At 35.0% G+C, this 15,553-nt stretch overlaps 1 protein-coding gene across 4 annotated transcripts; it reads left to right on the forward strand.

The window, feature by feature from the left end:
• The first annotated feature begins 973 nt into the window (after positions 1-973).
• Positions 974-15,306, forward strand: hsd17b3 (hydroxysteroid (17-beta) dehydrogenase 3). Of its 4 annotated transcripts, XM_051653340.1 has the most exons (11): positions 974-1,185; positions 3,762-3,808; positions 5,270-5,345; positions 5,435-5,542; positions 5,715-5,782; positions 6,140-6,184; positions 6,300-6,334; positions 6,460-6,541; positions 12,659-12,724; positions 12,890-13,039; positions 13,180-15,306. In XM_051653340.1, the coding sequence occupies exons 1-11, from the start codon at positions 1,035-1,037 to the stop codon at positions 13,273-13,275; spliced, it is 924 nt and encodes a 307-aa protein (XP_051509300.1). In that variant the 5' UTR covers positions 974-1,034; the 3' UTR covers positions 13,276-15,306. The 4 variants fall into 4 exon arrangements, with proteins under 4 accessions (XP_051509300.1, XP_051509297.1, XP_051509298.1 ...); XM_051653337.1 differs by having other exon boundaries at positions 12,659-13,039; XM_051653338.1 differs by having other exon boundaries at positions 6,463-6,541; positions 12,659-13,039.
• The last annotated feature ends 247 nt before the right edge of the window (positions 15,307-15,553 follow it).

Consider the following 15,553-nt stretch of genomic DNA (forward strand, 5'->3'; position numbering starts at 1 on the left):
AAACAAGTGAAGGTTGATCTGTGGTTAAACGTGTTCAGACGGTACTCTCGTACCTGAATGAATGGCTCCTTTCCAGAATAATATGAAATATGCAGAAAATCACAGTATTACAGTTGTTGTATAGTGACAGGGCAGAAAGTTTTGAAAAAGCTAGAGAAGAGAGGACACCGATGGCAGTTTATGCAAGCTGCTGTGCTCATGATGCTGTGCGAGCTTCCGTCGTGCTGCGCACAGCACGGTTTTAATTTATAAACAGATTTAGCGCTTATAGCTTGCCGATTTACTTCCCAAAAATTCTGAAATATTATGTATTTTTTTGTACTTTGTAATTGTGGTGAAAAATAACTGTAGCAAAGTTGAATACTTCATTTTTAATCAACTCAAGTAAAAGTACTATTATTTATTTATACTTAAAAAAAGTAGAAAAATTTGAAACCTGTACTCAAGTTCTGTAATGAGAGTAGCTGTAATTCATTACTTTCCACCTCTGCATAAAAGTAATCCGAAAGTAAAAGTGGAGATTCATGGTAAAAAGGATTGGTTTTTTAATCTGTTCTCACCCACACCTAGCATATCGCTTTTGAAGATATGAATTTAACCACTGGAGTCAAATAGTTTATTTTTATGCTGCCTTTATGTGATTTTTTTGAGCTTCAAAGGTCTTGTCACCATTCACTTGCATTGTATGGACCAAAAGAGTTGAGATCTTCATTTGTGTTCTGCAAAAGAAAGAAAGTCATACACATTTGGGATGTCATGAGGGTGAGTAAATGATCAGGGAATTTTCATTTTTGGGTGAACTATCCCTTTAAATATCCCTTAAAAAGAGATTTGGATGACAATAGGTGAGTTTACTCATACTAAGTCCCACAACACACAGGGCAGAGAAGATTCTGATTGGCTGAGGGGGCTGTCAGCATTTGGTTTTGAAGCTTGTGGTAAGATTAGATGAGAGAATAGGAGAACTGTGGCAGTGAAAAGAGGGACTTGAATAGCAGGAAAGACTAACTTGAGAACAGCCCTCAGACTTTGCCATGACTCTCACTGAGATTATCTTTATCTTGACCGGGACTTGCGCTGTCCTGTTTTTTGGAGGGAAACTAGTATGTCTTTTTATGACACTCACACCGAAGCTCTGCTATCCTCTTCCCAACTCTTTTTTCACCTCTCTGGGGAAATGGGCAGGTGAGATACAAAACACTTCTTAATAATTTTCATTTGTCATGACATTTGCCATAAACTTAATTCCTGTATTTTTGTATCAGTCATGGAAATTTGATAAACTAGCTGTCAAGTTTAAAGTTTCAGATTTGGCACAGTCTGTCAGTTGAAACTCTTGCGCAGATTTACAATAAAGTACACAAAAAAGGAAGGAAGAAAGAAAGAAAGAAAGATAAAGAAAGAGAAGGTACAAGATGCAGATGCTTTCCTCTAATGCAAAAATAACGAAGCAATTCATAAACTATATTATAATTTGTTGACTATTTCATTCAGATTCTGACTGATATATGAATTCATTCACACACTGTCCCATGTCCCATATACAGTATATTGCATAGCTTTACCTACAACATTTTCCACTGGCCCTGCAATGTGGCAATACATATTCTATTCTGTTCAGACCTACATTTACAAAGCCACTCATGTCACTCGTCCACCAATAAGCACTATGTTGTTGCTGTTCCACTGTTTGCCTCCCAATATACACATAGCAACACGCAAGTTTTCATCTCGCTTTGTAAATTTCAGTCACACAAAGTGTTTTGCTTCCCTAAATAGCTTTTATTATTTGCAAAAGAGACCCTTCTCTTGTGTCTTTCTTGAAATCAAACTGTGGTGTACAACTTTTCCAACAACAACAATTCCAGCCACTTTTTCCCAAGCTTTCCATCCATTTCTTTCCGGCACAGAGAGTGACAGAGAACAAAGGCAATTAGAACAGTATGTTCCAGGACATGTTATTACTCCTTTCATTTCTCCTGAGTCTGAATAGTGGTTCCTGCTCATTTGAAAATCTAAATGACTTTTTCTTATTCTGCAAGTGTTCTTTCACTTTAAGGCTTTGAAAAGCCCTTTTTTGTGTGTGTGTGTGTGTGTGTGTGTGTGCGTGTGTGTGTGTGTGAGTGTGTGGATAGTAAAACCTGAGATCACCTACGTTGTGAGGACCAGCCAGCAGACCTCACAAGGGAAATAACATATTAAACGATGTTTTTTTGAAAATGTAAAAATGCAAAAAGGTTTCTGTGAGGGTTAGGTTTAGGGGTAGGGTTAGGGTTAGGGGATAGAATCTATAGTTTGTACAGTATAAAAATCATTATGTCTATGGAGGGTCCACATAAGGATAGCTAAACCAATGTGTATGTTTGTGTGTGTGTGTATTTCCAAGGGGTGTTTTTTTAGCATGTTTAGACATAGTACATCTGTTTTTCCTTTCACTTCGAATAAATAATCATGAGAGTCTTGTAGGATGCTTTGCACATTCTAGAATATCACAGTAGGTTCAGACATGACTGAATGCTTAAAGGGATAGTTCAACTGAAAATTAATATTCTTTCATCATTTACTCATTTTATGTTGTTCCAAACCTGTATGACTTTCTTTCTTCCATGATGTTAGGTCAAATGACAGCCACAGTCACCATTCACTGCAATGAAAGTGAATGGTGACTGAGACTAACATTCTGCCTAACATCATCTTTTGTGATCCATGGAAGAAAGAGTCATATGGGTTTGAAACAACATGAGGGTGAATAATTAAGTCACATTTATCCAATTTTTGTCATTACGTAAACATTCTTCGTCAAGCCAACTGAAAATGGAGTTCCAGACACGATCCAAATATATACCTCATCCTGAGATTTCCCCGAGCTTTAGATTGTAAAGCAGGGTACTACATGTACTTCTTGTGCATCAAGAACATTGGCACAAAGAAAGAACGAAAGCATGGGAAATGAGAAGGAAAGACACACAAAAAAAAAGCCAATTTCCCACACAGGAGACAGCACGGACATTACTTCAAATCTTTGGCCTTTGTAGTCTGTAAAAGCAATATAAGCAGTGATTACATATTACATCATTTCCTTGATATTATTCCTACATTGGCCAACCAAGTGTCTTTCCAGACCCCTTTTTCCTCCCACGCCCTTGTACCACCTTCAGTGTGATCTTCTCAGATGGAGTAATAGTTCTTTGCAGTGGAGAAAAGATACAGGCCCAGCCATTCAGATCTAACAGCCTCAGAGAAGATGACTTTTCACACAAATGCACCACCCATGGCTTGCTCCCTGTTTGTTTATTGAATTACTGAGTACACACAGTCTGTCCAAGTACATGCTGTTAAAACAAACCAAACAAGTGTGTGAGATTATCAGAGGGAGTGGTGATAGGAGACTGTCATGTTCTGGATATGGATTTTTTGAGTTTATTTTCTGAAATAGAAGAGGTAAATTATTTACAATAAATAGTTATTTAGATAGAATACATGGAATTTATAACAAAAACTAACAAGAGTTTGTTTAGATAGTATCTGATTAATCTAGAAGAGCATTGTCAATAACGCTAAGTCAAATTAATTCTTTTCAGATTTGACGATTCAAAAATCTACACAAGACAAAAAATTGTCAAGCCATGCAGCCTTGTTAGGCCTAAGTTATTGTTGTTTTTTCTGTATTTGTTCACATATACCTGCTGAATATCATATTATTATTCAAAAATTCCCCTTTATGATGTAAAGAATAATCATGAAAATTTCCTCCGTTTCAGTCGTCACTGGAGGTTCAGATGGAATAGGCAGAGCATACGCACAAGAGGTAACAAACCTACCACTTAAAGGAATATTCCGGGTTCAATACAAGTTAAGATCAATTGACAGCATTTGTGCATAATGTTGATTAGCACAAAAATTAATTTAGACTCGTCCCATCTTTTCTTTAAAAAAAAGCAATAATCGAGGTTACAGTGAGGCACTTACAATAGAAGTCAATGGGGCCCATTTTTGGAGAGTTTAAAGGCAGAAATGGTTTGTAGATTTTATTAGATTTGTTTACACTAAAATAATGTTAACATGCATATTATGGATTGGCTCTCATTCACTTCCATTGTAAGTGCCACACTGTAACCGAAAGTCGAAATTTATTTTTTGTGGTAATTAACATTATGCCACAAAAGCTGCTGATTGAGCTTAACTTGTATTTAACCCGGAATATTCCTTTAAATGACAAGTAAATTTCATCCATGGTCAATGACAATATTGGAATTAGATTAGTTCAACAATCAGCAAGAATGATAAGATTTTAAATTCTGTCCATAAGAAATATTCTACAAGTTAAGCTCAATTGACAGCATTTGTGGCATAATACTGATTACCACAAAAATGAATTTCGACCCATCCCTCCTTTTCTTTAAAAAATTAAATTAAATCTGGATTACAGTGAGACACTTACAATGGAAGTGAATGGGGCCACTTTTTTAATGTTAAAATACTCACTGTTTCAAAAGTAAAGCCACAAGACATAAACAATATGCGTGTTAACATGATTTTACTGTGATAAAATCACTTATGAACCTTTTCTGTGTAAAGTTATAGCCAATCTTACAACCTCTTTGCCATGACCATGTAATGTCAACAAACCCTAAAATGACTGTAGAAATGACGATTTAAACAACTTTACAGCTCAAATAATACATGAGTTTTAACAGAATATTTAATGTAAGTGCTTTTATAAAATTATAAGTTTCACATTTCTGCATTTAAACCCTCCAAAAATTGGCACCATTCACTTTCATTGTAAGTGTCTCACTGTAACCTCGATTTTTGCTTTTTTTAATGAAAATGTCAAAATATATTTTTGTGGTAATCAATATTATGCCACAAATGCTGTCGATTGACCTTAATTTGTATTGAACCCAGAATATTCCTTTAAAAAATATTCCAAATGAATAAATTAAAAACAAAAAACTTTATTGGTCAGTCCATTATACCATTGTTTTGAGGAGTCCTCTGTTGTTATCTTATCAAAATCTCTCAAAACAGCTGTCTTGCTGAGGACATCTTTTTGTGTTTTCTGCTCTGACTAGTAGGTAAAACGGCAAAAAAGTGTGCTCAATATTTTCTTCTGTTTCAGACTTTTTAAAAACCTGTCAAAAGGACCTGTAAACAAAATGCTGCATCAGAGCCACCTTAAATTTGTCATTTTGTCCCAGGCCCCATTAATTCAGTCAATGGCCCTACCTAGAATGATCATCTTTGTATGTTCTGTCTTTCTTTGCAGTTTTCAAAACATGGCATGAATGTGGTCATAATCAGCAGAAATCAAGAGAAGCTTGACAGAGCAGCCAGGAAGATTGGTAAAGCATTTTATGTTGGAATCAATTTCTCAATATGTCTGTAGTCTTTGGGCTCAGTTTAAACAGCTTTATCTTCTTTGGTCTAACAGAGCTCAATACAGGAGGGGAAGTCAAAGTTATAGCTGCTGACTTCACCAAAGATGATTTATATGGAAACATTAAGAAAAACATTGAGGGTTTGGATATTGGTATTTTAGGTCAGTAGGCATCAGATGCATTTTTCAATGTATCAAATTACAAACAGCAATATTGTTAACTAGTCTATGAACAAATTGGAAAAAGATGAACACATTTCAGAGCTGTTTATCTTAACTTTAAGTTCTAACCTGTTTGGCATTGCTGCTTAATGTTACTTATCTTTAAACACAGTGAACAATGTTGGGATTCTGCCCAATCAAATACCCTGCAAGCTGCTTGAAACAGCCGATTTGGAAGAGGTGAGATCACCTGATGTCATTGTTAATATAAGCATCATTGTAAATACTGTATGCCTCTACCAGACCCCATTATATTACTACAGTATATTGTAATGTAATAATCTTTGAATGTTTTAGATATGCAATACATTCCCCAGATGGCTGGGTAAAGCTCTTACAACCTTTACAATGCTCATTTTCAGTGATAGAAAAACCCAATAATAACATAAATCTACATGGAGAGACATTGTAATGAATTATTATTATAAGTCACTAATAAGTTCTGAATTATACCCAGCAAGAGTTATAGATGTGATATTTTGGAGTGTTTATCCAATATTGTCATTTATATGTTTTTCATGTGGTTGCCTCTCATAGAGAATACATGCTGTTATCAACTGCAATGTCAAAGCCATGGTTAAGGTGAGTAAAAGCATGAAAACAACCACAGAAAATAGGCCCATACCTCACGGTATCTGAATAACTACATCCCAAAGGTTTCCATTAATTGCACATAGTGTTTTTCTTTCTTATTTAGATGTGCAGAATTGTGCTTCCAGGAATGCAGGAAAGGTTTGGCTCTTTCTATTGTATTGTTTGCTCTAAATGTTCTATTAATAGTTTTCTACAACTTCAAGACCACATCAATTTGAACATAAATGTTTGTTAAATATGACTGACTATATGTATTTCTTTAGAAGAAGGGGAGTCATTCTGAATGTGTCCTCTGGTATAGCCAAAATACCTTGTCCCATTTATACCTTGTATGCAGCATCAAAGGTAAATTTAGTTAAGAACTAGTCATCTTGTTGAGAGTTCAAAAGTTCTATCTGTCATTATTACATTAGTGTGCCTTAATTGTATTAGTCTTATATTATACCTGCTCAATGTTGCTGGTGTTCGTATCTGCTTTACTTCATAAAATGTCATAATAAGAAAGATATTCATAAAAAGCAAACAGCTTCCACAACTTCTGTATGTTTACAAGATCTGGTAACTATCTAAATAAACATTTTTTTTTAAACATATCAGTATATGGATCTTGTAATGTGACTAAAATAGCTATTTAAGAGCCATAATATCCCCCATCACTTTATCTTTCAGGAGACATTTGGTAACCAGCTAACATCACTACACTGAAAAACAAAAAAAGATTTTGTGGTGGAGAAAATATAGCAGAAAATATTTAAGTACATTCTACATTGAATAAGTTAGTTTAAGCGTGAACTTGAAATTAAGTAAATTCTACATTTGTCCTCAAGCATGTAAAAATGAATGTTCTGGCTTATAAGTAAGTATTATTTACGATTGTTACCTTTACAATGCGTCATCATGTATCAGTCCTAAAGTAGAAAACCATGTCATATTTATTCGATAATTTGAGTTTCACTGGTAAATAAAATAAGTAAATTTGACTTAACTTTCTGAAGCTGTTGTTCACAGCATGCACCAGGCTTGAATGGTTGAGCTTGCATGGTTTTACTGTTTTTATTGTTGCTTTTGTTGTTACATTTGATAATTTCTTGTTTTGTTCTACTCAAAATTAACCATTCATGATAAAAAAAAAATGATCTGTTGATTGTTGCCATCATCGTGTTTTGTGCACCAGTTGTTGAGATCTGCGTGCATAGCTCTGTGTCTTGTTTCCATTGCCAGTAATAAAAGGTAATGTTGTCTGATAGACTACACAGCATGCAATAAGCGTCCCTGTGGAAGGCTTCTGTATATCATGTGGTACATAATTCAACAATTTGCAAAAAAATCAAAAAAATTCAGAAATTCCCAAATTAAAAGAGACTCCAATTATTCATAAATAATATTGTATGTGTTTATAATCTTATGATAAATAGAAAGTTACAAAAAATATATTTTTTTGTTGTTGTCCTAACTTTGTAAGCATGTAATTCTGGTTCTGTTCACTCTATCTGACTTTGAAACATCTTATTTAATTCCATAGATGGCAGCCAGCACTAGAAAAAAATTATTTTTTTCTCTATCACATTCCATCACAATATACAGATCTGAGCTCATATTCACAAAAAATCTTAAGGCTAAAAGTAGCTCCTAAAGTGGAAATTTAGGAGCATTCCTAAATTTAGGACTTGTAAATTTTTCATCAGATAATTACTGAAGCATTTTAATGCTAAAAGAAGCTCCTAAACCCATGACTGCTTAGAAGTCATCCTGAGGACTTCTAAACAGAGATGATTTAGCAGAGATGGGCCACTTCTATTCAAATTAATAGGAGAAACTGGAACGGTCAACCAAGGAGCTCTGTTCGCCCAACAGTCAAAGGATGTAGAAAGGAAGTCCCGCCTTACAGTTAAAAGAGCCAATCACCTTTTAGATACAGACATCATCTGTCAATCACCTCTAAAACATGCATGCGCATAAGCTATACAAGCCAGGAAAATTTTGTTTTTTAGCGTAATCTGAGGTAAAGTATCACAACTGATGATACCAGTGTTGTCAGATTTTATTGCTGATTTGAAATATGTTCTGTAATCGTAATCTTGACCAACCATTTTGGGCTGCAATTTGAAAATAAATGTTTGTATATGCTTAAATATGTGGGCTCTACAGCTTATACAAGGCCCCCTCAACAGGGCCCTGTGACTATGAGGGCCCCCAGCCCTCTTATAGGACCCTTTTGCCTTCCTGTTTCTAATTACATTTTTTGAGCCACTCTTTAATCATATAATGCCACCTGGTGAAAGTTTCCATGCTTTTCTAGAAGTAGAAGACCTTGTCAAATAATTTCCAAAATAGCTACCTTCATATTTTGATGCACTCATCTTTTTTTATGTGAAATCTTTGCTAATTTTGATAAAGTAAAATTAACAAAAATGTTTATATTGTTATATTTCAAGCAACATGTGCTTTAAATTTCATTATTTTATAGAAAAATAGGTTTAAAAATATATATTTTTCTGACTGTTATTTCATTAGGTTTATATGGTTAAGCTTTATTCTTTGTATAAAAGGCTGTTGAACAAAAAAAAAAACTTCATTATTCTATTCTTTGCTACAACTGCATGTTTGCCCTACATTACAAAAAATAACTTGGCTTAGGTGGTTGGGAAAAAGATAATATTGATATTTTACTTTGTGTGTTTCAAAAGCATTGATTAAACTAGATACGTAAAGTTTGTTGAGACAAACTATAATGTTGGTCTGACAAAATCTTGTCTGAAAGTTTAAAATGTTTGAAGTTAGACATTTTTACAGGTTTAACAGTAAGTAAGAAAGAAAGAAAGAAAGAAAGAAAGAAGAGAGCATCTTAAAGCAGTTTAAGCGATTTAAAGTGCTGTAAGCGATATTGTTATGGAAAAAGTATGCAAAAAAAGTTCCTACTCCCTTAAAGATAGTAATGAAATAAGTGTTATGAGATATCTCACAGGTCTCTGTGATAGCTGTAGACTTTATAAAGAGCAAACAAATATGTGTCCTTGGTTTGTCAGTTGAGGGCGCTCTTGTGCCGCTGTGGAATTTGACAGCCACAGGAACAAACCTGTCCTGGCCTAAAAGAAAATTGGCCCCGGGGCCCTTGCTAGTCATAATTCACCCCTGGATCATGGGGCTAAGAATGCTGTTTTAATGGGTGTTTTGATGCTGTTGATGGGATACACACTCGTTTCATTACATTAACACAGGATGAAGAAATGTTCATCAACTGAAAAAAAATCATATATATATATATATATATACAGTTGAAGTCAGTAGTTTACATACACCTTAGCCAAATACATTTAAACTCAGTTTTTCACAATTCCTGACATTTAATCGTGGAAAACATTCCCTGTCTTAGGTCAGTTAGGATCACTACTTTATTTTAAGAATGTGAAATGTCAGAATAATAGTAGAGAGAATTATTTATTTCAGTTTTTATTTCTTTCATCACATTCCCAGTGGGTCAGAAGTTTACATACACTTTGTTAGTATTTGGTAGCATTGTCTTTAAATTGTTTAACTTGGGTCAAATATTTTAGGTAGCCTTCCACAAGCTTCTCACAATAAGTTGCTGGAATTTTGGCCCATTCCTCCAGACAGAACTGGTGTAAATGAGTCAGGTTTGTAGGCCTCCTTGATCACACATGCTTTTCAGTTCTGCCCACAAATTGTCTATCGGATTGAGGTCAGGGCTTTGTGATGGTCACTCCAATATCTTGACTTTGTTGTCCTTAAGCCATTTTGCCAAAACTTTGGAGGTATGCTTGGGGTCATTGTTCATTTGGAAGACCCATTTGTGACCAAGCTTTAACTTCCTGGCTGATGTCTTCAGATGTTGCTTCAGTATATCCACATAATTTCTGATGATGCCATCTATTTTGTGAAGTGCACCAGTCCCTCCAGCAGCAAAGCACCCCCACAACATGATGCTGCCACCCCCATGCTTTACGGTTGTTATGGTGTTCTTTGGCTTGCAAGCCACACCCTTTTTCCTCCAAACATAACAATGGTCATTATGGCCAAACAGTTCAGTTTTTGTTTGATCAGACCAGAGGACATTTCTCCAAAAGATTTTTGTCCCCATGTGCACTTGCAAACTGTAGTCTGGCTTTTTATGGTGGTTTTGGATATTGGCTTCTTCCTTGCTGAGCAGCCTTTCTGGTTATGTCGATATAGGACTCATTTTACTGTGGATATAGATACTTGTCTTCACAAGGTCCTTTGATGTTGATCTGGGATTGATTTGCACTTTTTGCATCAAACTACGTTCATCTCTAGGAGACAGAATGCATCTCCTTCCTGAGTGGTATGATGGCTGTGTGGTCCCATGATGTTTATACTTGCATACTATTGTTTGTACAGATGAACATGGTACCTTCAGGCATTTGGAAATTGCTCCCAAAGATGAACCAGGTCCACAATTTTTTTTTTCTGAGGTCTTGGCTGATTTCTTTTGATTTTGCCATGATGTCAAGCAAAGAGGCACTGAGTTTGAAGGTAAACCTTAAAATACATCCACAGGTACACCTCCAATTGACTCCAATTAGCCTATCAGAGGCTAATTGGCTAATTGTCTAAAGGCTTGACGTCATTTGTCTAAAGGCTTGACTTGATTTTCCAAACCGCTTAAAGGCACAGTTAACTTAGTGTATGTAAACTTCTTACCCACTGGAATTGTGATATAGTCAATTAAAAGTGAAACAATCTGTCTGTAAACAATTGTTGGAAAAATTACTTGTGTCATGCACAAAGTAGATGTCCTAAACGACTTGCCAAAACTATAGTTTGCTGATATGAAATCTGTGGAGTGGTTAAAAAATTTGTTTTAATGACTTCAACCTAAGTGTATGTAAACTTCTGACTTCAACTGTGTGTGTATATATATATATATATATATATATATATATATATATATATATATATATATATATATCACACACACTGATCAGCCACAACATTAAAACCACCTGCCTAATATTGTGTAGGTCCCCCTCGTGTCGCCAAAGCAGCGCCAATGCACTTCTCACCACAATTGTATAGAGCAAGGCATTTCTGTCCACAGAACTGCTGCTCACTGGATGTTTTTTTTTGTTTTTGGCACCATTCTGAGTAAATTCTAGAGACTGTTGTGTGTGGAAATCCCAGGAGATCAGCAGTTACAGAAATACTCAAACCAGCCCAGCTGGCACCAAAAATCATCCATGCGATTATCTAATCAGCCAATCGTGTGGCAGCAGTGCAGTGCATAAAATCATGCATGTACAGGTCAGGAGCTTGAGTTAATGTTCACATCAACCATCAGAATGGGGAAAAAATGTGATCTCAGTGATTTGGACTGTGGCATGATTTTTGGTGCCAGACGGGCTGGTTTGAGTATTTCTGTAGCTGCTGATCACCTGGGATTCTCATGTACAACAGTCTCTAGAATTTACTCAGAATGGTGCCAAAAACAAAAAACATCCAGTGAGTGGCAGTTTTGTGGACGGAAACGCCTTGTTGATGAGAGAGGTCAACGGAGAATGGCCAGACTGGTTCAAGCTGACAGAAAGGCTACAGTAACTCAGATAACCACTCTGTACAATTGTAGAGAGCAGAATAGCATCTCAGAATGCACAACTCATCAAACCTGGAGGCGGATGGGCTACAACAGCCCAAGACCACGTCGGGTTTCACTTCTGTCAGCCAAGAACAGAAAGCTGAGGCTGCAGTGGGCCTACCATCTGTGTACTTCAGCAGAAATTGAGATTCATCAGACCAGACTATGTTTTTCCAGTCTTTAACTGTCCAGTTTTGGTGAGCCTGTGCCCACTGCATAATAAAGTGGTCTGTGAGTGTATATCATATTGATGGTCTTTTTATTGATGGCCTTTTGTCAACAGAAATCAAAACCAGAGGTTTTTCTCAGAAAACTGTGCCATTTGTGACTGAGGTTGTTGCTGAATTTTTAAGAAATTATATTTTCCCACCTCAGGCCCAAAGTACCAGAGCAATAATCACAATAGACACTGAAGAACCACCATAAGTGGATGTTCCCTCATGTCACAGAATACCAGTGCTGAATAGAAAGTGAGGGACTAAGCCAATTCTGCGTTTTCACAGAAAATGCATTAAGCATTTAAGAAAAAAAAAAAAAAGAAGAAGAAGAAGAATAGAATAGGTTGTGTTGGATTGTTTTATTTTTATTATTCTACATATTCCATTAAAATGTAATGGTGGAAATGATAAATGAAAATTGGCAGATATTTCGATGAAAAACAAACATTTAAAACTGAAATAATTCAATGTTATTTATTTTATTTTCTGCATTACACACTAAACAGTTAAATCTATCTAACAATGTGACTACATTCAGTATTCTGTTAATTATAATAATAAGCCATGGGGGCACAAATGGAGCACAAATGCATGACTGAATAAAAACAGATTCTTTGGTCTTTTCACATACAGGTTTTTGTCGAAAGATTTTCAGAGGGTCTTCAAGCTGAATATAAATCCAAGGGAATAATCATTCAGGTACAGTGCCATACTGTAATGTTTATTAATGCTTGTTGTTTTGTTCTTCACAAGACACAAACTAACCACACACAACTTTTCAATCATGAGATGGTTTTTCATGCAGCGAATTCAATGGACATAGTAAAATATCAATGTCCTCAGTCAGGATTACTTTTTTCTCAGACAGTGGCTCCATTTGGGGTTTCGACATCAATGACAGGATACCAGAAGCCAGACATGGTCACATTCACAACTGAGGAGTTTGTGAGGAGCTCACTAATGTATCTGAAGGCTGGTGATCAAACATATGGCAGCGCCACTCATACCATACTGGTAAAGACCTCTAAAGTTATACATTGTTATGACACATTTTTTAATAATTGTACATAACCAGAAATGTTTAAATGACACAGCAATGTATGTATTGTGCTACAGCAATGTGGCTGAATGACTATGACCCTGTTCACCTTTAGGGTTGGATTGTGCAGGGCATTCCCACCTGGATCCTACAGAGTGAAGCATTTCAGCATCACTTTAAGGAATATGTGAAGGAGAGGATCGGAAGCTGAGTTTTCATTCTCTCATGTATATATTTGCAAGGCTTAAACATACCTAAATTTGTGTATTAATGATCATGTTGGTTTGCACTAATTATGACAGGGAGAGAAAGAAAAAAGAAGACATACCTATGTTTGTTCATGGTCCTTCAAAATACACATTATCAGAGTTGATAATGGAATGTTATTATCATTAATAAGGTCGTCTCATAATCATAATCATAATCATATCAGTAGACAGGAGAGACACTGGGAGAGACCTTGATAAAATTAACAGACAGACTGTCTCCCAAAGGTCAAATGACAGAGATGTAGAAAGAGAAATATGTGACCTTGTATTTCAAATTTTTTTATCAGATTAGAACATGTTTGGTCTTATTTAAAAAAACATTTTAAAATCATGTTTTCATCAGCAACCGATCTACAAAATATTTCAACAAATATTTAGCGCCACACAGTGGTTAAATGTAACTTCCACATGAGGCAATTTTCCAAGTTGGAATTGTTTTTGCACAATTTCCCTTTTTATAATTTAAAAGGTTAAGTTTTTGCATTGTTTTTTGTGTTTCCTTCAAACTATGAACATGTTTAAATGTTTGTGTAAAGTCCCTCTACCAAAGTAATTGCACTAATTACATTTAATCTCATTTACCTAAAAAGGTCTGTTGTACAAAGTGCAGAATTTCTTAATCTTGACTTCTGCTAGTTTTGTTCCTGATTATGACATTCTGCCACCAGAGGGCAGAATTTTTAAACTGTAACATTAAAGAACCAGAACTCTAAAGACAGTTCTCCTGTAATGAATCTCTGCGTAGAGTTTGATTTCAAAGATCTCTGAAAGATTCTGAACTGGTATAGATCACAAACAAGTGTACTATGATAGGGGATTTCCACTGAAGATGAAGTTTTTAATGAAGCAGTTCACCCTTGAGCGAGATTGCTTGATTGAAATGCAGTTGACGATAACTATCAGTTTTCAAATCATATTCAAAGAGGTTTGTGTTTTAACTACAGGGAATTCCCACTGTTATTTTATAATACTACTGCTTGTAACTTTACAGAAAAGAGAATTATGTGGTATAAGACTAAGGCAGTGATTAAAATGTAACAGGGAAATGTAAAATTTTTATGTTTTATAATCTCACTGTCCAGCTAGGTAAGCTACGCTTGCTTTCAATAAAAGAATGTTTATATCAGTGATTTCTAAAAATAAGTGTTTAAAGGATAGTTCACCTAAAAATCATTATTCACTCACCCTCGTGTTGTTCCAAATCCATATGACTTTCTTTGATCCATGGAATATGGTAGACAGAATTACAGCCTCAGTCACTATTCACTTAAAAAAAACCAGCTGCAACATTCTTCAAAATTTCTCCATTTTGTTGTCAAGGGAAGAAAAAAGTGACATGAGTTTGGTCATATGACATAAGGGTGAGTAAATGATAATTTTTTTTGGCTGAACTAAGCCTTTAATGTTTATTTCAAAACAAGACATTCTTTAAAGGAATATACCGTTTTATATATACATATAATCTTGTTTTAAGGATTTTTAGATATTTTTACCTGAAAACAATACAAAAATTATTATCAAGAATACAATTTTTGCCCTAATATCAAAGGTCTTACTAGAAAAATAAATTATGATCCAACGTGAATTTTCTTGATAAAAAAATATGATCGTGCCTGGTAACATGTGCATGTAAAATGGCTTGAAATAACATTTTAGCTTAGCGTAAAGCTGACAATTTACACAAGGTTTATTTCTATTTCTTCTGCTCCAAACTTACTTCAAACTTACTTCTCTGTCTGCTCGTATGAATGTAACACATCATAAGAAAGTGTTTCACTGCTGTTCAAATGTACTTTGGATCGCATCATTTATATGTATACATTTTTTCCATCTGAAAGGACTAAATATTAAATGAAACAAATGACAATAAAATGCAAAGTAATCTCTTCAGTAATCAAAATACTTTTTGAATGTAACTGTATTCTAAATACCAATTATTTAAATTGTAACTGTAGTGGAATACAGTTACTTATATTTTGTATTTTAAATACGTAATCCTGTTACATATATTCCGTTACTCCCAAACCCTGTATATATATATATATGTCTGTGTGTGTGTGTGTGTGTGTGTATATATATATATATATATATATATATATATATATATATATATATAGTTTTAAAATATTGCCTTAGTCCTTCTTTACTGATACCGATGGACCAGACACAGAGACTACAAGAGTGCAAATTGAATGAAATCCCAGATGTAGTTTATTGTGC

The sequence above is a fragment of the Myxocyprinus asiaticus genome, chromosome 24 (genome assembly GCF_019703515.2).
Source record: "Myxocyprinus asiaticus isolate MX2 ecotype Aquarium Trade chromosome 24, UBuf_Myxa_2, whole genome shotgun sequence".
NCBI lineage: Eukaryota > Metazoa > Chordata > Actinopteri > Cypriniformes > Catostomidae > Myxocyprinus > Myxocyprinus asiaticus.